Raw genomic sequence first — 18,527 nt, forward strand, 5'->3', positions numbered from 1 at the left:
GCGGTCACCCCGGTATCTGTGCGCTCTTCCCTTTGCTTCTCTGCCATGCTTATCCACATTCTCTTTCTCCTGTCCATTTCGTCAATCATGCCGTTAACCGTCTGACCAACTGCAAAGATAATCACTCTCGAGTCTCGTTTAATTGAGGAGAGATGGGAGCTCTCGCATACAAGGGTCCAGCACACCATTTCACAAGTACAAGGTGGGGAAGATGTGCTTTAGTATACCTGGGGTAAAATTAACTTGGCAGTTTTCGTGCCTGGCCAGCGCCATCGGTGTTGGCCTGTGCCGTGGCTGCGTACAGCTTGTCCTTAGCTACATTAATAGACCAGGGATGCTCTGCTTGTCCCTGCAGAGCTCAGACAAGTGCTCTGATCATTATGGCTATTACTCTGTAAAGTTCCCCAAGGAGTCCTAGTGACTCCGGAGGATGACCAGAGAAGAGACTCGAGACCATGTCCCTGAGGAACCTTTGAAGCAATGGGAACATTTGTGTGGCCCGAAGGAGAGAAGGACTGGTGGAGGGCATGTGGCAGCTACTGTCAGCAAGCCAGAGGCCTGGCCTATGGAAGGGTCCGCTCTGCCCAGGTGGCCTTAATGGCAGAGGTGCAGATCAGGGGATGGCGGCCAGGCTGAGAGGAGAAGCGTTTGATGGTCGGAGGCATCTACAGTTGGGATAAATGGGTGCCTTTGTGGCAAATCTCTAAAACTCTTTAAGCACAGCCAGGGCCACCCAGGTGCCCCTCCTTACCTGCCTTTCTATAGCCAGGCATGCCCCACTGTGGCTGGAGTAGTATTTCTGAAAATTGAATCTGATATATTGCTTCCCTGTTGCAAACTGTGATTTGTTCCCATTACCTTTAGAATGTCCAGACTCCTTAGTCTGGCCTGTAGGGCTCTTGGTGGCTTGGTTCCTGCCAATCCCTTCAGCCTCCTTTAGCCACCCCATGTTCCAGCAATGCCTGAACCGGGGCCTAAATCTTAAATGTTTTCACTACTCCTTGGCTGAGCTGCTTTCTTTCTTCCTCATTTTGGTTTTGTTGTGCACTTCCCTGGTAACTAATGACGAACATCTCCTTGCATGTTCATTGGCCATTTATATATCTTCTAAGGAGAAATATCTGTTCAAATTCTTTGCCCAATTTTTCATTGGGTTATTTGTCTTTCTATTTGTCTATTATTGAGTTGTAAGAGTTTTCTATATATTCTGGAGACCAGTCCCTTATCAGATACATGGTTTACAAGTATTTTCTCCCATCTTGTGGATTGTCTTTCCACTTTCTTCATGGTGTCATTTTCAGCACGAAAAGTTTCTAATTTTGATTAAGTCCAGTTAATCTATTTTTTCTTTTGTTCTTTGTGCTTTTGATGCCAGACCTCTGAAATCACTGCCTAATCCTGTGTTTTCTTCTAAGAGTTTTATAGTTTTAGCTCTTAAATGTAGGTCTTTAATCTGTTTTGAGTTAGTTTTTGTATATGATGTGAGGCTGGGGGCCAACCTTTTTCTTTTGCATGCGGATATCCAGTTTTCCCGGCACCATTTGTTGAAACGATTTTTCCCTATGTTTGCTACAATCTTTCTAACTTCTCTGGCTGGAGCCCCTCCCTCCCTTTGCCCCTCTGCTACTCATCTTTTACATCAAATCTCAGCTCAGGGGTTAGGTTTTCTCAGATGCCTTCTCTGATCATCCTTCTCTCTGTCTTCTAGAAGCCTCTTCATACCTTAATCCTAACATTTACACTGTAGTATTTTAACTGTCTTTCCACTTGTCCTTTAAGCAAGCCCTTGGGAAATGGGGATTGTGTGCTAACATTTTCTATTAATGAATATATCCTTAGGTATATTAAAGTCCAGGGAGAGGGGAGATATTACCGAACCATGGTGTGGTGTCTCATCTCTAAACTCCAAATTGTATAGAACATCCACAGTTAAGTAACAGGCAATTCTTCAAGTATTTTTCAGTAACATCCATTAAGTTTAATGTCCCTTTAAGGAATAGGTGAGATACCTCCTCATATCCACCAGTAGACAGTAGACAGAAAACAAACAAACAAACAAACAAAAACCATCTTGCCATCCCCTTCCCTCTAAACCATGGAATATGAGTTCTCCATTTAGGCTGATGGGGCCAAGTTTTAAAATCTAAGTTCACTGCAGGACCAATAACAGCCTCTCAGGGCTGCCAGTGCCCTGCCCTGATTGGCTCCAATGAGGATTCCTGACCAATCCCTGGCAAAGGGGATGGGAGTATCTAATGGGCGAGGTCAGCTTCCCAAGCCCCACTGCCTGCCTAGAGAAGGGGTGAAAACTGCCTGAACAGAATTACGTCTCCCTAAGAAGAAGGAACAGGAAATGGAGACCCAGTAGCAGTCCACAGTGACCACCACATCAAACCAGTTCTAAAAGATTCTAAAAGATCATTATTTTTTCCAATGATAAAAATAACACCAAAAATTCAAATAATACAGAAATGAATAAAGTAGAAAGTCCCTTGCAGTTTGTGGCGAAAGAGGGGGGAATCAGCTGATGGTTTTATAAGTCAAACTTGTTTGTGAAAATCTCGGTCAATTCAGAAATTAATAAAGTAGAAAGTGAAAGCTTGCTACAACCATGGTGGAATTAGGGATATTTTTTATTTCATTACTTGAGACTTTTTAATAGCTTTTTAACATTGTCAACGCTGTCAGAATGCCCCACTTTTCACAGTGGTCCTGACAGCTTGTCCTCTGCATATGCCTCTGAGAGCTTGCCACATTAGACAGCAAGAGTTGGAGATCAGTGAGGATTTGGGTGGGGAATAGCAGGAGAGAAGACTGAAAATGAGCCGGGACCAAAGAGGGAAAGCCCTTGAATGCCACACTGAGCAGGTCCCCAATTTGATAGCTGGTCACGTTTCATTAAGGCAAAACCAGAAATCCTTTCTCAAGTCCCCGGAATGCAGGAAATGGCCAGGGAAGCTGGCCGGTGTGGTCCTGGTGTTCTCAATGGCTGTGAGGCGGTGTGCAGTATGAGCTCTCTGCAAAGAGAACCCTGTCTCCAGACTGTTGCTGGACATTGGTCCTTACCACCAAGAGCACTGGGGCAAATTTGAATTGTTGTAGATGTATGTTAGCAGAAGGTGGTCTCAAAGCCATGAGGCCCTGTTAGCTCTGTTGATGATATTCAGCAGCTAGCAACGTTAGTGGGACCCTGCTGACCCTGTTGGACTCTGAGCATTGCCTAGTTGTGCTGGGCCTGGCCTGTATTAACACAGCTGCAGAAGTGTGCCCGTGGCTTTTGTCCTTTCTATTTAAGGACGCCCCTTAACGTACAGTTTCTTTAAAAAGATTCACAGTGGTCTCTGTGGGGACCCGGACACCTTGAAAGTGCATTTCAGATGTGAAATTGCACTTAAAAATGTTTAAGGAGAGACAAGGGCACATTCATGTCAGGTCACAATCAGGTTTGGGCTGCGTGGTAGCAGCAGTTTGAACTTGGCCCTCTCTCTTCTCAGCTAAAAACCACATATCACCCTGAGGACTGCATTTTGTGCTGTGTAGTTCATTATGGCCAAATGTGCTTCTCTCTGACTCTGCAGACCTGCGCTCACATAGCTAAGGTAAGCAGTATAACCTGGGCCGAGGTATTAGTCCAGGTGTCTGCACCTCTAGACCGATTCTTTTCCCCTCTTAGCGCTGCCTCCTTGCCCCAGATCATCCTCGGATATCAGAGATGAGGAAACTGAAGCCTTGACCGAGGGTTAGATCTTTAGTCAAGGTTACACTGCTGGTTGACAGATCTAGAACCGGGTCCAGCATCCAGATCTTCTGATTGGTTTTTCTTAATGGTTTACTGTGCCAAAATACACACACCATAAAATTTACTCCTTTCAAGCATGCAATTTTGTAGTGTCTGTGCACTTACACAGTTACACCACCATCACACCAGTCCAATTTTAGAACATTCCTTCCATCACCCAACGGGTAAGTTACCTCACCTGTTGTAGTCTGTCCCCACCCTCAGCCACCAGTCCCAGGCTGCCACTGACTGTCTGAGTTTTTACTGTGGTACTCTTTCTGTGACTCAGTTATTCAGATTTTGCCCTACTTTTTTAGCTGGGTAGGAGTTACAGATGGTTGACTTCAGTGTGAGTTACATGTGGCAGTAGCTTTGCTCACGGTTCTCCTACGGCTGTTCTCACATGTTTCAGGCAGAGTGCGTAATGCTGTGGGCGTCAGAGCAGCCCCTGGGAGGAAGAGGCCAGCACCAGCCTGGTACACATCTGGCATTGAAAGCGTCATAAGGTAGCCCATGCCCTCAGCTCACGTGGTCTGTGGCTGCATTGGGCTCCTACCCAGGTTTGGTGAGCTCTAGCCCCGAAACCCTCCTCCAACCTCAGTGCCGTGCCCTGTCCTCGACGTAAAGGACTAAAAGAGAACATTGCCTTTTACTAAGAATTATGCCATTTACTTCTATTTGGAGGACCATTATCCTAAAAATTCTGCAGTAGAAATGAAAGCAGAGACTGCCGAGGAAAATCACTTTGATTTTTTAAATACCCTTCAGTGAATTTTCACATTGTGGTTTTCCATGGCAAGTCGCCACCTCCCTGACAGTCGGAACTACCAGATGTCTGTTTATTCTTAGCTGTGGGCAGCCGGCAAGCTCAGCCTGGAAGACGGTTAAAACACCGAAGCCCTCATTTCCACACCTTGATTTGAGAGAAGCGGGAGTTTCTGTATATTTTCAACAGTCGCCAGTTCTCTGCTTCCCAGTGGTCCTCCCAGTGATCCTTCCCAGTGGATGAATGCCAGCCAGACCCCTCTGTGTCCGTCTGTCCTTGCGTGCTCTGGCTTCCAGCTCTGGAGCTTTCTGCAGCAGGGCAGGGGAGGGTCACAGCCCCTTCTTTCATCACAGCTCTGGGAGGCGAGGTTCTCCTCCCCGGGCTTTTCTCATTCGAGCTGTGGAGGAGGTGGGGGAGAGGCTGGAACAACTTCTGGTTAGAAGAAATGGTCCCAGGGGCTTTCTCGGGGCCTGTCCACACCTCTAAATGAGGTGAAACGAAAGGAGCAGAGGAACTGCTGTCGCTGTAGACATTTCTGGTGGCGTTCAGAGCATGTGCTCACCCGGGACGGATGTAATCGCACCCGCGGTGAGTGAGGGCAGGCGCAGTCCCCGTCACAAGGTGATGACTAGGCCTTGTCCTCTGCCCGCAGTCTAGACAATTAAGTCTGAAGCCTCAAGTGGAGCTCTTTGCCAGAATGGAAATGGAACGAAGTTTCACTCCTTCCAAATGAAACTTTTAAAGAGAAAATTTGGCAGCTCAGGAGAGCCGAGCCCAGGTTTCTGGCTTGATCACCTACTTCTCTTTCCAGTCATGAGCCCATCACTCGTCTGCTCGGGGTTTCTTTGGGCACTTCTCAGAGGTTCATTTCTATCCTAGGAGATCTGCAAAACCAGATGCTTGACATGTCATTTTGGCCTTTTGTCCTCTAAAACTTGCTGTTCACAACCCTCAGGCCTGGGGTCTAGAGTCAGATGTGTGTGGTCTGTGTGGCTTCTCTGTTTGCCCTGCCCCTGCTGGTGGGGTGTTAAGTCCCTGCTGGGTGCACAGTGACATGGGCTTGGCAGGCCTTCCTTCCGGTGCTACTGGGGGTCACGACTGGTCCTTGCCTGGCTTTCCTGCCGATTCCTCACGAAGGTGCCAATTTGTCTTTAAACTCTTGTTCTCAGTGGTGGTGTTTGTGTGCTGCTCTGTGTGGACAGAGGCTGTGGTTTTAGGAATTTGGGAAGTAATCGGACCAGGTTAGCACACCAGCCCAGCCCTCTTACCGGCCATGCCTCCTTGAGCCCACACAGTGAAGGTACTGACGGCCATTTTGTGAGGTGTCGGAGATCTAGCGACAGGCCGAGGCAGTGGCTGGCATAATGTATGCAGCAGCATCTGTGCTCAGAGAATGTCAGTTCACCTTTTCAGAAACAGGGCCGCATCCTCAAGATGTAGACAGTGTACTCTTCCCAGATGCTAATAACTTTTTGAAGCTGTAATTTAAAAAGGGAGGGTGGGGGCTTTTGCTATAGTAAGATAGAAGTTTTCCTACAAAAAATTATTATACAAAAATTAGACAATAAAAATAACAAGCCTCTGAGGAAGAACATAGTTGAGGCAAACATTTAAAGTTATATACAACAGGGGCGCCTGGGTGGCTCAGTCAGCTGGGTCTCTGACTTCGGCTCAGGTCATGATCTTGTACTCTCTGAGTTCGAGCCCCATGTTGGGCTCTGTGCTGACAGCTCAGAGCCTGGAGCCTGATTCGGATTCTGCCCCTCCTCCTCTCATGCTCTCTCTCGCTCGCTCGCTCTCTCAAAAATAAATAAACATTAAAAAGTTTAAAAAATAAAATTATATACAACAATGATCCTCATAATAGTATGGACGCAGTTCAAAAGACATGTTCAGTCCTAAAAATAAATATCCCAGCAAATCTAGGACACCATACATTCATGCACATAGGCGTTTGTATGTGCGTGTGAGTAAGAAGATAGCTTGGTGGGAGGAGGGGTAAGGCAGAGCCAAGGCTGCTGAATGTGGAGATAAGGACAAAAAGTACAGCGATGAGGGAGAACTTCCTGCCAAACAGTTTGGAGGCAGAATTTGGCCAGACTGAGCCAAGAGGAAAGACTGGGACGAATGGCCCTTTGTCCCATGTCCTTCCGTGGGTTGCTGCATTCATCTGGGCTAGAGTATTTGGCATTCAACAGTCGTTCATTATTTTAAAAAAATTTTTTAATGTTTATTTCTGAGACAGAGACAGAGCATGAGTAGGGGAGGGGCAGACAGAGAGGGGGACACAGAATCCGAAGCAGGCTCCAGGCTCTGACCTGTCAGCACAGAGCCCGACGCCAGGCTCTAACTCACAAACCGCGAGATCATGACCTGAGCCGAAGTCGGACGCTCAACCAACTGAGCCACCCAGGTGCCCCAACAGTCGTTCCTTATTGAGGCAAAGCATTAATGTGCAAGGAAAATTGTATACAAAACCAAGGCCAGCTACTTCTATGTTGACGTGACATTATTCCCTGGTTACATGTAGAATAACTTGCATTTCAGACTGTATGAAGCTCATTGCCCCAACTGGTAGGTAAATAAGCCTGTTTCTCATCCCGCTAGACAGGAACCTAAAATACATGAGATTTTTTAAAAATGTGGTAAAAATCACATAAAATTTACCATCTCAGCCATTTTTAAATGTGCAATATGGTGCTGTTAAGTGTGATATGTTATATTCACACTGCTATGAAACAGATTTCTAGAACTTTTACATCTTGCAAAACCTAAACTCTGTACCCATTAAACAATAGCTTCCCACCTGCCCCTCTCTCAGCCTCCAATAACCAGCGTTCTACTTCCTGTTTCTATGAATTTTAGTACTATAGAGATCTTATGGAAGTGGAATCAAACAGTATTTGTCCTTTTGTGACTGGCTTATTTCACTTTGTATAATGTTCTCAAGGTTCATCCATGTTGTAGCCTGTGTCGGGCTTTTATAAAACATGAAATACATCAGAGTATGTATTTCACCCCACATTTATTTTAGGAACAAGGGCAGGCTAGAGATAGGAGGTGGGGGTATGAGGACATGCTTTCCTTGTATAATGAAGTAGATATTGTTGAGTTTATCTCCTTGTTATGTGATTCTCTCAGGTTTTTTTCTTTAAGTTTCTGACCACAAATTAACTCTAAAAGGGAGATGTTTTGTGCTGAAAGACAGTAATCTACAGGGAGCTTTATCAGACATCCCAGGACACAGTGTCATCTGTAAGAGGGTATTTCTGATGCCTGAGAGGTTATTTTTTTAAACTCAGCCTGGTGTGATTTCATTCCAGAGAGCTCAGAAATATGCTCAGCAAGTCTTGCAAAAGGAATGCCGACCAAAGTTTGCGAAGAAGTCCATGGCGCAGTTGTTTGAGCACAGGTACAGCATGGACTTACCACCTTTCGTGAAGGAGGCCCCCAAAGTGAATGAAGCCGAGTACAAGTACGATCCTCCTTTTGGATTCCGGAGGTTCTCCAGCCAAGTCCAGAGCCTCTTGGAGATATTGCCTGAGCACGACATGCCTGAACACTTAAAAGCAAAGAGCTGTAGGCGTTGTGTGGTTATCGGAAGCGGCGGGATACTGCACGGACTAGCACTGGGCCATGCCCTGAACCAGTTTGATGTTGTGATAAGGTACATGGGTTCACCTCTAAAGTTCAGTTCACTGCTGTTGGTGTAGTGCCAGCGACAGTGAGGGGTGCAGGAAGTGCTGCAGGCCCCTGCCTGCAGGGGATTTACTGCTTGAGGAGTTGAGACACAAACGTGAAATGATTGGATGCCCCCAAACTGCGCCGTATCGACCCTAATATGGCAGAACCTTTACAGAGGAGGTGAGGTTTGGAAGACTGGGTAGATTCAGGAGGAAGCCTGGGTGAGGCAGAGCCAGGAAGTGGATGTGGTGTTGGGGGGTGAGCTAGTGAGATGCCTGGCTTCGGGGAGCAGGGCTCGGTGTAGGTGCACCCCACGAGCAGTGCTGGAGGGATCGTGGGGAGCACACAGTCTGAACTCCGTTCATCCTAGATTCTCTCTGGTTTAGCCAGCTGAAAATTGTTTTCCTGATTGTAAAAGTAAAATGTGCTCATTCTTGAAGATTAAAAAAAAAAATACAGGAAAATGTAAGAAAGAAAATAACCACTCATAGCACAAATAACCAACCACTATTAATTTGCTGTGTTTTTTCCACTTTTGTTCTATACACATACTAATGAGTGCATTTATATTCTTATAAAGTATTTTGCTTTTTTAATCTAATATTATGAACAGTTTCTGAGGTCATTAAATATTTCTTAGAAAATTAACTCTTCCAAGTACTTACCGTTCCTCTAAATGAGAGTATCAGAAGTTATTTAGCTGTTCTGTTGTGGACATGTAGAATTTTTCAGTTTCTTTGTTATTGTGAAAATGCCTTGCACATTCTCATACTTAAGTCTTTATCTCTGATTATTTCCTTTCCAAGAATTCTCAGAATTGTTGGCTTAAAGATACTCGAATATTTTTAAGGCTCTTGATACATTTTGATAAATTCTCCCCATCTGAAGGATGTGTAGAACCAGGAGCACGATGCATGCTGGGCCTTCATCAGATTTGCTCAGCAGGAGCGTGTGGATTTGACCAAAGGCAGGGCAGGCGAGGGCTGGGGACTGGGTGTCGAGTTTGTAGTCCGTGCACGCGGTGTGCGGGCCTGGTGTGAGGCAGAAAAAGTGGAAATGGAGACTGAAGGGTCAAATCCGGGAGATATATTGAGAAAGTAAATTGGGGGACTTCCTGACAGCTTGACAGTTAATGGTAAGGGATGCCAGGATTTCTAGTCTGGGGTCTCAGGTGTTAGCAGAACTGCTGTCAGAAGCGGAGTAGTTGGAGGAAAAAATCTCTGGTTAGTGAGGGAGTATAACAAGATCCATTTCAGATATTCTGAGTCTAAAAGTGATATGTTCACATAATGCCTTTGTCCCCAGTAGCTGTGATCTCAGGCAAGTTTCCTAACTGTCCTGTGCCTCTGTTTCCTCATCTATAGATGGAGGAAATAATAGTATGTACCTCATAGGCTTACATAAAGACAAAATGAGTTCACAGATGTAAAGCACTTAGAACTTAGGGTAAAGCATTTAGTGTCGGGCTTGGGGTAAAGGCTCAATGGATGTTACCAGCTCTGTTTGGAGAATTTGTAGGATAGACGGGGGCTCTGGAGGAGAGGACAGGGGGTGTAAAGTGTTTGTGGGAATGAATCAGACTTTTGTAAGAGCCAAGATAGAAGAAATAGTTAAGAATCTAGATTTTTTTTTTCTTAATGTTTTATTTATTTTTGAGAGACTGAGCACAAGCAGGGGAGGGGCATAGAGAGAGGAAGACACAGAATCCGAAGCAGGCTCCAGGCTCTGAGCTGTCAGCACAGAGCTGGACACGGACTTGAACTCATGAGCCGTGAGATTATGACCTGAGCTGAAGTTGGACGCTTAACTGACTGAGCCACCCAGGAGCCCCAAGAACATAGTTTGTTTTTGTTTTTTTTTTAAGGTTTATTTATTTTTGAGACAGAGAGAGACAGAGTATGAACCGGGGAGGGTCAGAGAGAGAGGGAGACACAGAATCTGAAACAGGCTCCAGGCTCTGAGCCATCAGCACAGATGCCTGTCGCGGGGCTTGAACTCATGAACCGCGAGATCATGACCTAAGCTGAAGTCGGACGCTTAACCAACTGGGCCACCCAGGCGCCCCTCAAGAACATAGTTTTAAGGCAGAAGAGGTGCCATGGGCCCCAGCGGCCAGAGAGCAGGAATGATGCGAGGTGGGGGGGTAGGAGTGGGGCCTCCAGGGTTATAAATGTTGGGGTGAAGAAGGATATAGCCCCTGCCTTTCATTGAATGTTTCTGTGTGCCAGACACTACCTTGTCTGCTTTAGATGTTCTTGTTCCTCAGTGGAGCCATCACTGTGGGCATCATAGATGAGCACCTTGAGGCACTGCAGGGCCCAGGGTCCGGGCCGGACACAAACAGTCCACATGCAGGGTATGAGGCTTCCAGAACCTAATCCCTGGTCCTGCGTGATCAGCTGAAAGATGCGTGCACAGGCAGCACTGGGGAGGCAGACGGGACCCCATGCCCATCTACTGGTCCGTGACTGGGATACAGGAAGAGAAAAAGAGAGAAGCCAGGAGTTGCAGGCAGTGCACACTCTGGGCCAGAGGAGAAGTGTGGCGGGAGTGAAGGGTGGCCCTGGGCTGGCCTTGCAGAGCAGTGGGATTTGGCTCTTCAGGGAGGAGGTAGGTGGGGAGATCTTAGGTGTGGAGCCCCCCACCCTGGCAGGAGGAGGGAGAGGCTGGGAGAGTGGGAAAGGGGCTGGAAGGTGGCCCAATGCCCAGTGGTGGCCCACACATCACCAGACTGGGGAACAGGGACTTCATGTGTGGGCATTGGGAGGCCACTGAGTGCTGGGGATAGAGAAAGGGTTGCTTAGCCTGATGATGAGGGAGAATATCAGTGAAGAAGCCTTTGCAGGTTAACTTTTCGGTTTGAAACAATTTCAAATTTAACAGAAAAGTTGCAGAAATAGTACAGAGAACTCACATTCACCCTTCCCCCCAGATTCTCCAACCTGTAATGCTTTATCACATTGCTTTATAATTCTCTCTCTCTCTCTCTCTCTCTCTCTCTCTCTCTCTCTCTCTCTCTCCCGTTACTCTTCCGAACCCTTTGATAGTTGCAAATATCAAGCCCCTTTACCCCTAAACAAGTCAGTGTGCATTTCCCAAGAACAAGGGCATTCATTCTATTATAGAACTGCAGAACCACGGAACAATGTTGAGAATCAGGAAATTAACATCGATAAAATTTAGACGCTGTCTACATCCTTATCAGATTTCACAGCCACACTGATAATGTCCTTTATTTTAAAATAAGAAATGGGAAAAAATAACCACCTCAGGGGCATGCCTTGCATTTAGTCATCGTGTCTAATAATATGATAATCCAGAGGTAGGTATCAGATCTAGAAGAAGTGGCAGTGGAATAGAGAAGGAAGTTGGGATACAGGTGTGATAATACAGGGGAAGAACCAGACAGACATTTTTTGAGATTACGAAACTCTTTAACTGGGTCAGTTTGCTTTCAGAAGAATTCTTACAATTTGCCCCCAAACAACGAGCCTGGTAAGAGCCTTTGTTGATCTGACAGTTGTAAGTATCGCAAATCCTTGCTTTAAGGATGCACCTGGGCCTATTGCCCTCCTTGGTCCTGACCCTGTCGGTCTAAGTGTGGTTTGTGTCTGCCTTGCCCTGGTTTCTAGGTTTCCTTTCTGCTTATCTTTTTGAATTCCTGGCAAGAACCCCTCATATCTGAACACAGTGGGAAGCCTTCAAGGCAACATCACTGGTGCCCAGAGAAAGCCTAAAATATAATATGTTGGATTAGCTTGAAATGGCAGGACTACATGGGATTGCTTGACATTCAGAGTTGAGGTATGGGTGTCCCTCAGGGACGCAAGGCTGCTGGGAGGGATGCCTTCCTCCGGACCCACAGCCACTCCCAGTCCTAAAAATGCTGGGGACGCAGTGCAGGGACTTTGTATGATATGATAAGAGGGTTGATGGCTTGCTTTGTCAATTTATCTTTTCCTTTTTATTTAAATAGGTTAAACAGTGCACCAGTTGAGGGATATTCAGAGCATGTTGGTAATAAAACTACCATAAGGATGACTTACCCAGAGGGTGCGCCACTGTCTGACCTTGACTATTATTCCCATGACTTGTTTGTTGCTGTTTTATTTAAGAGTGTTGACTTCAACTGGCTTCAAGCAATGGTGAAAAATGAAACCCTGGTAAGCACTAGAAACTCAGCCATCTAGTATTCTTTCATAAGAAGTGGAGGGGTCTCTAAGTGTAATTACAGACTTTTATTTTTTAAGCAAACACAGTGGCATACATACAGTTGACCCCTGAACAGTGTGGGTTCGAACCGCGTGGGTGCACTTATGCACAGATTGTTTTCAGTAAATACAGTATAGTATTGTAAATATACTTTGTCTTCCTTAAGATTTTCTTAATAACATTTCCTTTTCTCTAGCTTACTTTACTGTAATAATATAATATATAATACATATAACATACAAAAGATGTGTTAATCGACTGTTTATATTATCAGTAAAGCTTCTGGTCAACAGTAAGCTCTCAGTTAAGCTTTCGGAGAGTCCAAAGTTATCTGTGGGGGCACCTGGGTGGCTCAGTCGGTTAAGCGTCCGACTCTTGATCTCAGCTCAGGTCTTGATCTCAGGGTTGTGAGTTCAAGGCCCCCATTGGGCTCCATGCTGGGCATGGAGCCTACTTAAAAAAAAAAGTTATATGTGGATTTCAACTATGCGGGGATAGGGTGGTGGTGCCCTAACCCCCACATCATTCAAGGATCAACTGTACTTTTGTGGTGTCTCTAAAATAACTACTCCCTTTGTAGAAGCGCAGCTTCTTGTTGAGAATTACTTGTTGAGAATTACTTTCAGAATTTAAGGTTACGTCACATGTCGAAACTGTGATCATTACTTAAATGGGAAAATCAAGTTTTGAACCAAAATTGTTACTAGTGATCACCTACCTTACTCACCAGACTTAAGTTTACATGCCTTTTGGCTAATCGAGAAATTAGACTTACTTGGATGAGTATAAACCACTGTGGAGGATTTTCAAAAGAATATATACAAAACGTTTGAGGAATATTCCCAAAGAGATTCTCTAAAAATGCTCTGATAGGTGGTCCCCTTGTTGGAGGAAATTCACAGAATTCCAAAGGGGCAGATATTGAGGAAATGGCCCTCACTTGGTCATATGCCCTTTTGTTTGTTGTAATAATTGATCACATTACTTTATGGTCCTACCCATGATGCTGAAATAGATTCCAGGAGCCAACTATCTATATACACACAAACTAGCCGTCTGCAAAATTAATAGGATATATTACACTTTTCACATAAGCTCCATGTGATGGAGAATTTGTATCTGCAAAGCCTGATTTTGCATAGGTTATGATGTGGACTTTCTGTTGTGTAGAAGTCGACCTAGTTGGAAGATGAAGCACCTATGAAATAACTTTCAGTTTCCAGAAGACTTCACAGGACTAGACAGATAGAGCAAAGCCATGGAGAGGACGCAGGGTGAGGGCCTGGTCGGAGTGGGTCACTCGTACACTTAATACCCTTAAATAGGATCTGTTCACCTGGTCTCCCCAGGGACAAACGATGCCTTTCAATCCTAAAAAGGCTTACCATCTCAGGTCATTCCCTGGGGAATTTCCTCCCCATGGAAACCAGAGCCGACGCTGCCCTTCGTCCTCTTGTCCAACACCACGTTCGTAAATCGGGTCCTTCGGGGTGGCTACTTTGAGTTGAGTTCTTGGATTTGCATAGATCTCGGTGACTTTGCTGTCAAATGCAGCAGACAAGCCCACATGGGGTCACGCCATAACTCTGGGCTGATTAGCAGGGGTGTGTTCTCACCTGCTGCTGGTGGGATAACCTTATTAAATACCCCTAATGATTGCCTGCCTTCTTTCCTTAGCCATTTTGGGTGCGACTCTTCTTTTGGAAGCAGGTGGCGGAAAAAATCCCACTACAGCCAAAACATTTCAGGATTTTGAATCCAGTTATTATCAAAGAGACTGCCTTTGACATCCTTCAGTACTCAGAGCCCCAGTCAAGGTTCTGGGGCCGAGATAAGGTATTGTTGCAACTGAAAGTTAACTGTTCTTCTCTGTGTTGGAAGGGAGACAGCTGTACAACTTTCACTTGGGCTCAGCTGTATACCCAGAAGAGTCATCCAGTGTAGAAATGTAGTCACTGAGCAGATAGATGCTCCGTGTGTGTTTACTATTCTGCATCTTGACTTCAGGGCTCCTCATTGTTTACCTGGCCTTTCCCCTGGTGACTCCTGTCTTCAGTACAGTCAACACGTTAACACTTAGGTCCCTGAGATGTTATTTAAGGTATTCCTAGTCGGTGACCCCATATAACTAACTGCTGGAGGACACTGAAAGACACTTTGGTGGTCTGAAAAGTTCTTTACATTTTTAACTCTGTGCGCTGCTTAAGCGAAAATTGACATTTATCTTCACTTTACAGGTGATGGTAAATAAAGTTCGCCCCCCAGAGCAGTGCTTTTCAGTTGATGCGTGGGTCTCATCCCACACTTTCTGCTTAATTATTCTGTGTGGTGGTCTGTACATTGGGACTGTCAAAGCCCCCTGGGTGATATTATTTTGCAGCCCAATTTGAGAACCTTTGCACTATATTGGCTGTTCACTGCAGTAGGGATTCTTTACCCGCATTTAGCCTGTGCTGCCACCAGGGAGGTGGCAATGGCTTTATCACCTATTTCTTTATGATCCGAATAGCTAAGCCTGTGTCTTTAAAACACTTTTTTAAAAGCTGGAAATCACAGCTTTAAAAATCGTTTTAATTTAAAAAAAAAATTTTTTTTTAATTTTAAAAAATTAAAATTGTTTTTTTGAGAGTGAGAAAGAGTGCAAGTAGGGGAGAGGGGCAGAGAGAGAGAGAGAGAGAGAGAGAGAGAGAGAGAGAGAGAGAGAGAGAATCTCAAGCAGGCTCCACATTCAGCACAGAGCCTGAATCAGGGCTTGATCCCACGACCCTGGGACCATGACCGGAGCCAAAAATCAAGAGTCAGACACTCATCCGACTGAGCCACCCAGGCACCCCTTCCTTAAACAAACTTCCAAGCAAAATCTCCCCATATGAAGGAAAGCAAGGAATTTGGAAATGGGGGCCAGTGCTGCTGCTCACACTGAGAGCCTGAGATATTGCCCAGGAGATACCTGGGGCTGGTCAGGGTCACAGTTTGCAAACATTGAGCTAGGCTCTTAGATGTGGTCAACCAATAGGCAGATGAGCAGACTCTTCTGTTTGCCCTATGAATCAAATTCTAATTAAAAATGTTCTTTAAAACACCTATGTAAACTCTAAAGGAAGAATTCTGTGTTTCATAGGAAAAACAAATACCTAAATAGGCTCCTTCAAACAAAAACCCAGTTCTTTACTGTGATCGGTAACCGCTAACCCCAACTCTGGCTCCAGCCCCAGGCTTGAGCCATGAACACAGCTGAAGCTCTTCCCTTGGCAGGCTGCCATTTTTCTCAGGCGTCTGCCCTCTCGGGTGCTTTCCTGCTCTCCCATCCCTGGGGAGGGCCACGTAGTTTCTGCCCACTGCAGGAGCATGGCCAGGACCAGTCTTTCTGGTCAGAAAATGGTTCCTTTTTCCCTCGCAGAGGATAGTGGCCCTGCCCCCTGGCAGCAGCTATCAGGGTCCATGATCCGGTTCACTATAGAATAGGTTGCTTTAGCTGCTCTTGCCCACCTGGGAGCACATTCGTTCCCCCAGAACGTGGACTTAAAACTTTTAGCCTGTTAGCATCAATTTTTTTTAAATTTTTTTAACGTTTATTTATTTTTTGACAGAGACAGAACATGAGTGGGGGAGGGGCAGAGAGAGAGGGAGACACAGAATCCGAAGCAGGCTCCAGGCTCTGAGCTGTCAGCACAGAGCCTGATGTGGGGCTCAAACTCACAGACCGAGAGATCATGACCTGAGCTGAAGTCAGATGCTCAACCGACTGAGCCACCCAGGTGCCCCTGTTAGCATCAATTTTAACAAAGCAGTTAAAAAAAAAAAAAAAAAGACTTACATAGACTTTGGCGAGATTCTTAAGTTATGAAGAGGTTTTACTATAAATATATTCAAGTATCTTTCAATACCTTTCGATTTCTCTATCTTCTCAACTGCCCTGTTTCTTTATTAAATTCCATCATATTTTTTAGACATAGGCAAATGCTCATTTGTGGTTTGTGTAGATTTTTATTGAAGAAGTAACCTTTCAAAAATGAGCAGATTTACTTCCAATAAAATATGAAATTACTGAACAGCAAATGGTATCAGAAACAAAGTTAGAACATAGAATAAGTGGGGGAAATTTTATCATATGTATGATAGTAAATACTCTCAAAGTACAGAATGATCTTATTACAGCAAAAAGAAAAGATGGGCCAATTTAAAAAATGAGGGAAAGATATGAACAGACATTTCACAAAGGAAGAAATTTATACTGCCAAGGAGTACATGATAAAATGTTCAATTTCACCAGTAATCAAATAAAAGTACATTAGAGCCACAATGACATTTTTTTTCCTATTTTCTTAGCAAAGATTTAAAAGCTTGATAATGTCCTTGTTTGGCAGGAATACAGATAGAATTATAAGTTGGTACTTTTTCTGGATGGTATTTTGGCAGTAGATATCAGCTTTAAATGTGAATAGTCTTGACCCAGCAATTTTACTCTAAAAAATTTTATTATAAGAAAATTAGAGGGTTACGTGGCTGGCTCTGTCAGTTGAGCATCTGACTCTTGATTTTGGCTCAGGTCATGATCTCATGGTTTGTGGGATTGAGCCCTGCATGGGGTTCTGCACTGGCAGCATGGAGCTTGCTTAGGATTCTCTCTCTCCCTCTCTCTCTCTGTCCCTCTGCTCGATCATGCATGCACTCTCACTCTCAAAATAAATAAATAAAAACTTTAAAAAATAAAAATAACAATGTGTGTACAGAGATACATAGGGAAAAGCTTGAAAATGGACAACAAACTGCATTGTCAGGAACTTCCTCACGCATAGGCCCTTCCAGCAGACAGGGAAGTCTGCTGGATTAAGAGGTATGATCTTAGGGGATATGTTCTGTAGGTAACATGCTCTGAGTGGTTTTTGCAGTCAAACGCTCTACCCCTCTGAGTGGTTTTTGATAGTTTCTGAGTTTCTCTCCATATACTTGCCCCTATGAGCAGTTGACTTCATACACTCCTTCTGTAAACCCTGATTGAGTTTTCCCGACCTGCTAGGTGCCACGCTGGCCACAGGGTAAGACAGGACACTGCCGTAGGGTCTTATGGCTAAACAGCAGAAAGTCTTCCTTTGGGTTAATTTCTCTTGAATTCAGTGACTGTTGAGTTTCTTTTTAATGAGTGACGTAGATGCAACACACCAAGGAGCAAGAGGTGGCTTTTGACAAATGATGAGCTTAGTAGAAGCTCCTTAATCCTGATTAAACTATGAACTTTGAAGGGTTCGCTGTTGTTCCAGTTTACGGAAAAGGAGAGTTGTTTCTGGAAGCCACAGACCCAAGTAGGATGAACAAAGTAGGTATATTTATTTACATGAAAAACCATACAACAGAATGTCATTTGCAGGTCAGCAGTGGCCTTCGGCTGGTGCTTAGACAGCTTAAGGCTTTCTGTATTTCTCTCTGCCCTGTGTACTGTCTTCACCCAAAACTGGGACAGAGATACAGAAAGCACGATTCCCGATTTGCAAGTGGAAAGATGGTGGACAGGAGGGTGGCAGACTGGCGATTCAGTCAGAATCCAGAATGGTTCAGACATTTGGCGCACTAGGCCAAAGTCCATAGGATAATGTTTTGGGAGGAACAAATGTGGAGACCCTTAACTGGGGCCTAAAAATTGCCCAAATCGAGGGTGGGCAGAACCTGGCTTAGCAGCTATACATGTGAAAAATGACCTGGAAGTGTTTTATTTGCCAGGAGTGTTGGCCTTGGGTGGGAGGTAGCTTCAGATAAGCCGTGAACTCAGTCTTCACTGGCAAGAACTGAGGCTGCTGTGTTCTCTGGCAGAGACTGTCCACAGGAGCCCGCAGGGAAGGGCCCAACTCCAGAAACAGGTCCCAAGAAAGACTGTGGAAGGTCCTGTGACCACTGATTCCAGAACGGACAGACCTTCTAGATACCTAGACCTTCTAGATGCGTGTCGTGTAAGAAAAGAAATGAACTTGTTTTTGCAGTTCCGGTCAGTACATGTAGGACCAGTAGGAAGAAGGCTTAGAAGGAACACTGTTTAGCTTGGTACAGTAACTGCCAAGCCACCTCTTGGTGGTGTGTGAAAAGTGTCCACAT

General features: G+C 45.1%; 1 protein-coding gene across 11 annotated transcripts in view; it reads left to right on the forward strand.

The window, feature by feature from the left end:
• The window catches only part of ST3GAL5 (ST3 beta-galactoside alpha-2,3-sialyltransferase 5), a 52,811-nt gene that overhangs the window by 31,026 nt on the left and 3,258 nt on the right, over nucleotides 1-18,527 (forward strand). For 3 of the 11 annotated variants that reach the window (XM_060655976.3, XM_060655977.3, XM_060655980.3), the window contains exons 4-7: nucleotides 3,495-3,599; nucleotides 7,868-8,211; nucleotides 12,205-12,391; nucleotides 14,118-14,276. In XM_060655976.3, coding sequence (XP_060511959.1) covers nucleotides 3,495-3,599; nucleotides 7,868-8,211; nucleotides 12,205-12,391; nucleotides 14,118-14,276 — 795 coding nt within the window. The other 8 variants (XM_060655984.3, XM_060655985.3, XM_060655986.3 and 5 more) reach the window with 8 other exon arrangements.

The sequence above is a fragment of the Panthera onca genome, chromosome A3 (genome assembly GCF_046562875.1).
Source record: "Panthera onca isolate mPanOnc1 chromosome A3, mPanOnc1 haplotype 2, whole genome shotgun sequence".
Taxonomy (NCBI): domain Eukaryota; kingdom Metazoa; phylum Chordata; class Mammalia; order Carnivora; family Felidae; genus Panthera; species Panthera onca.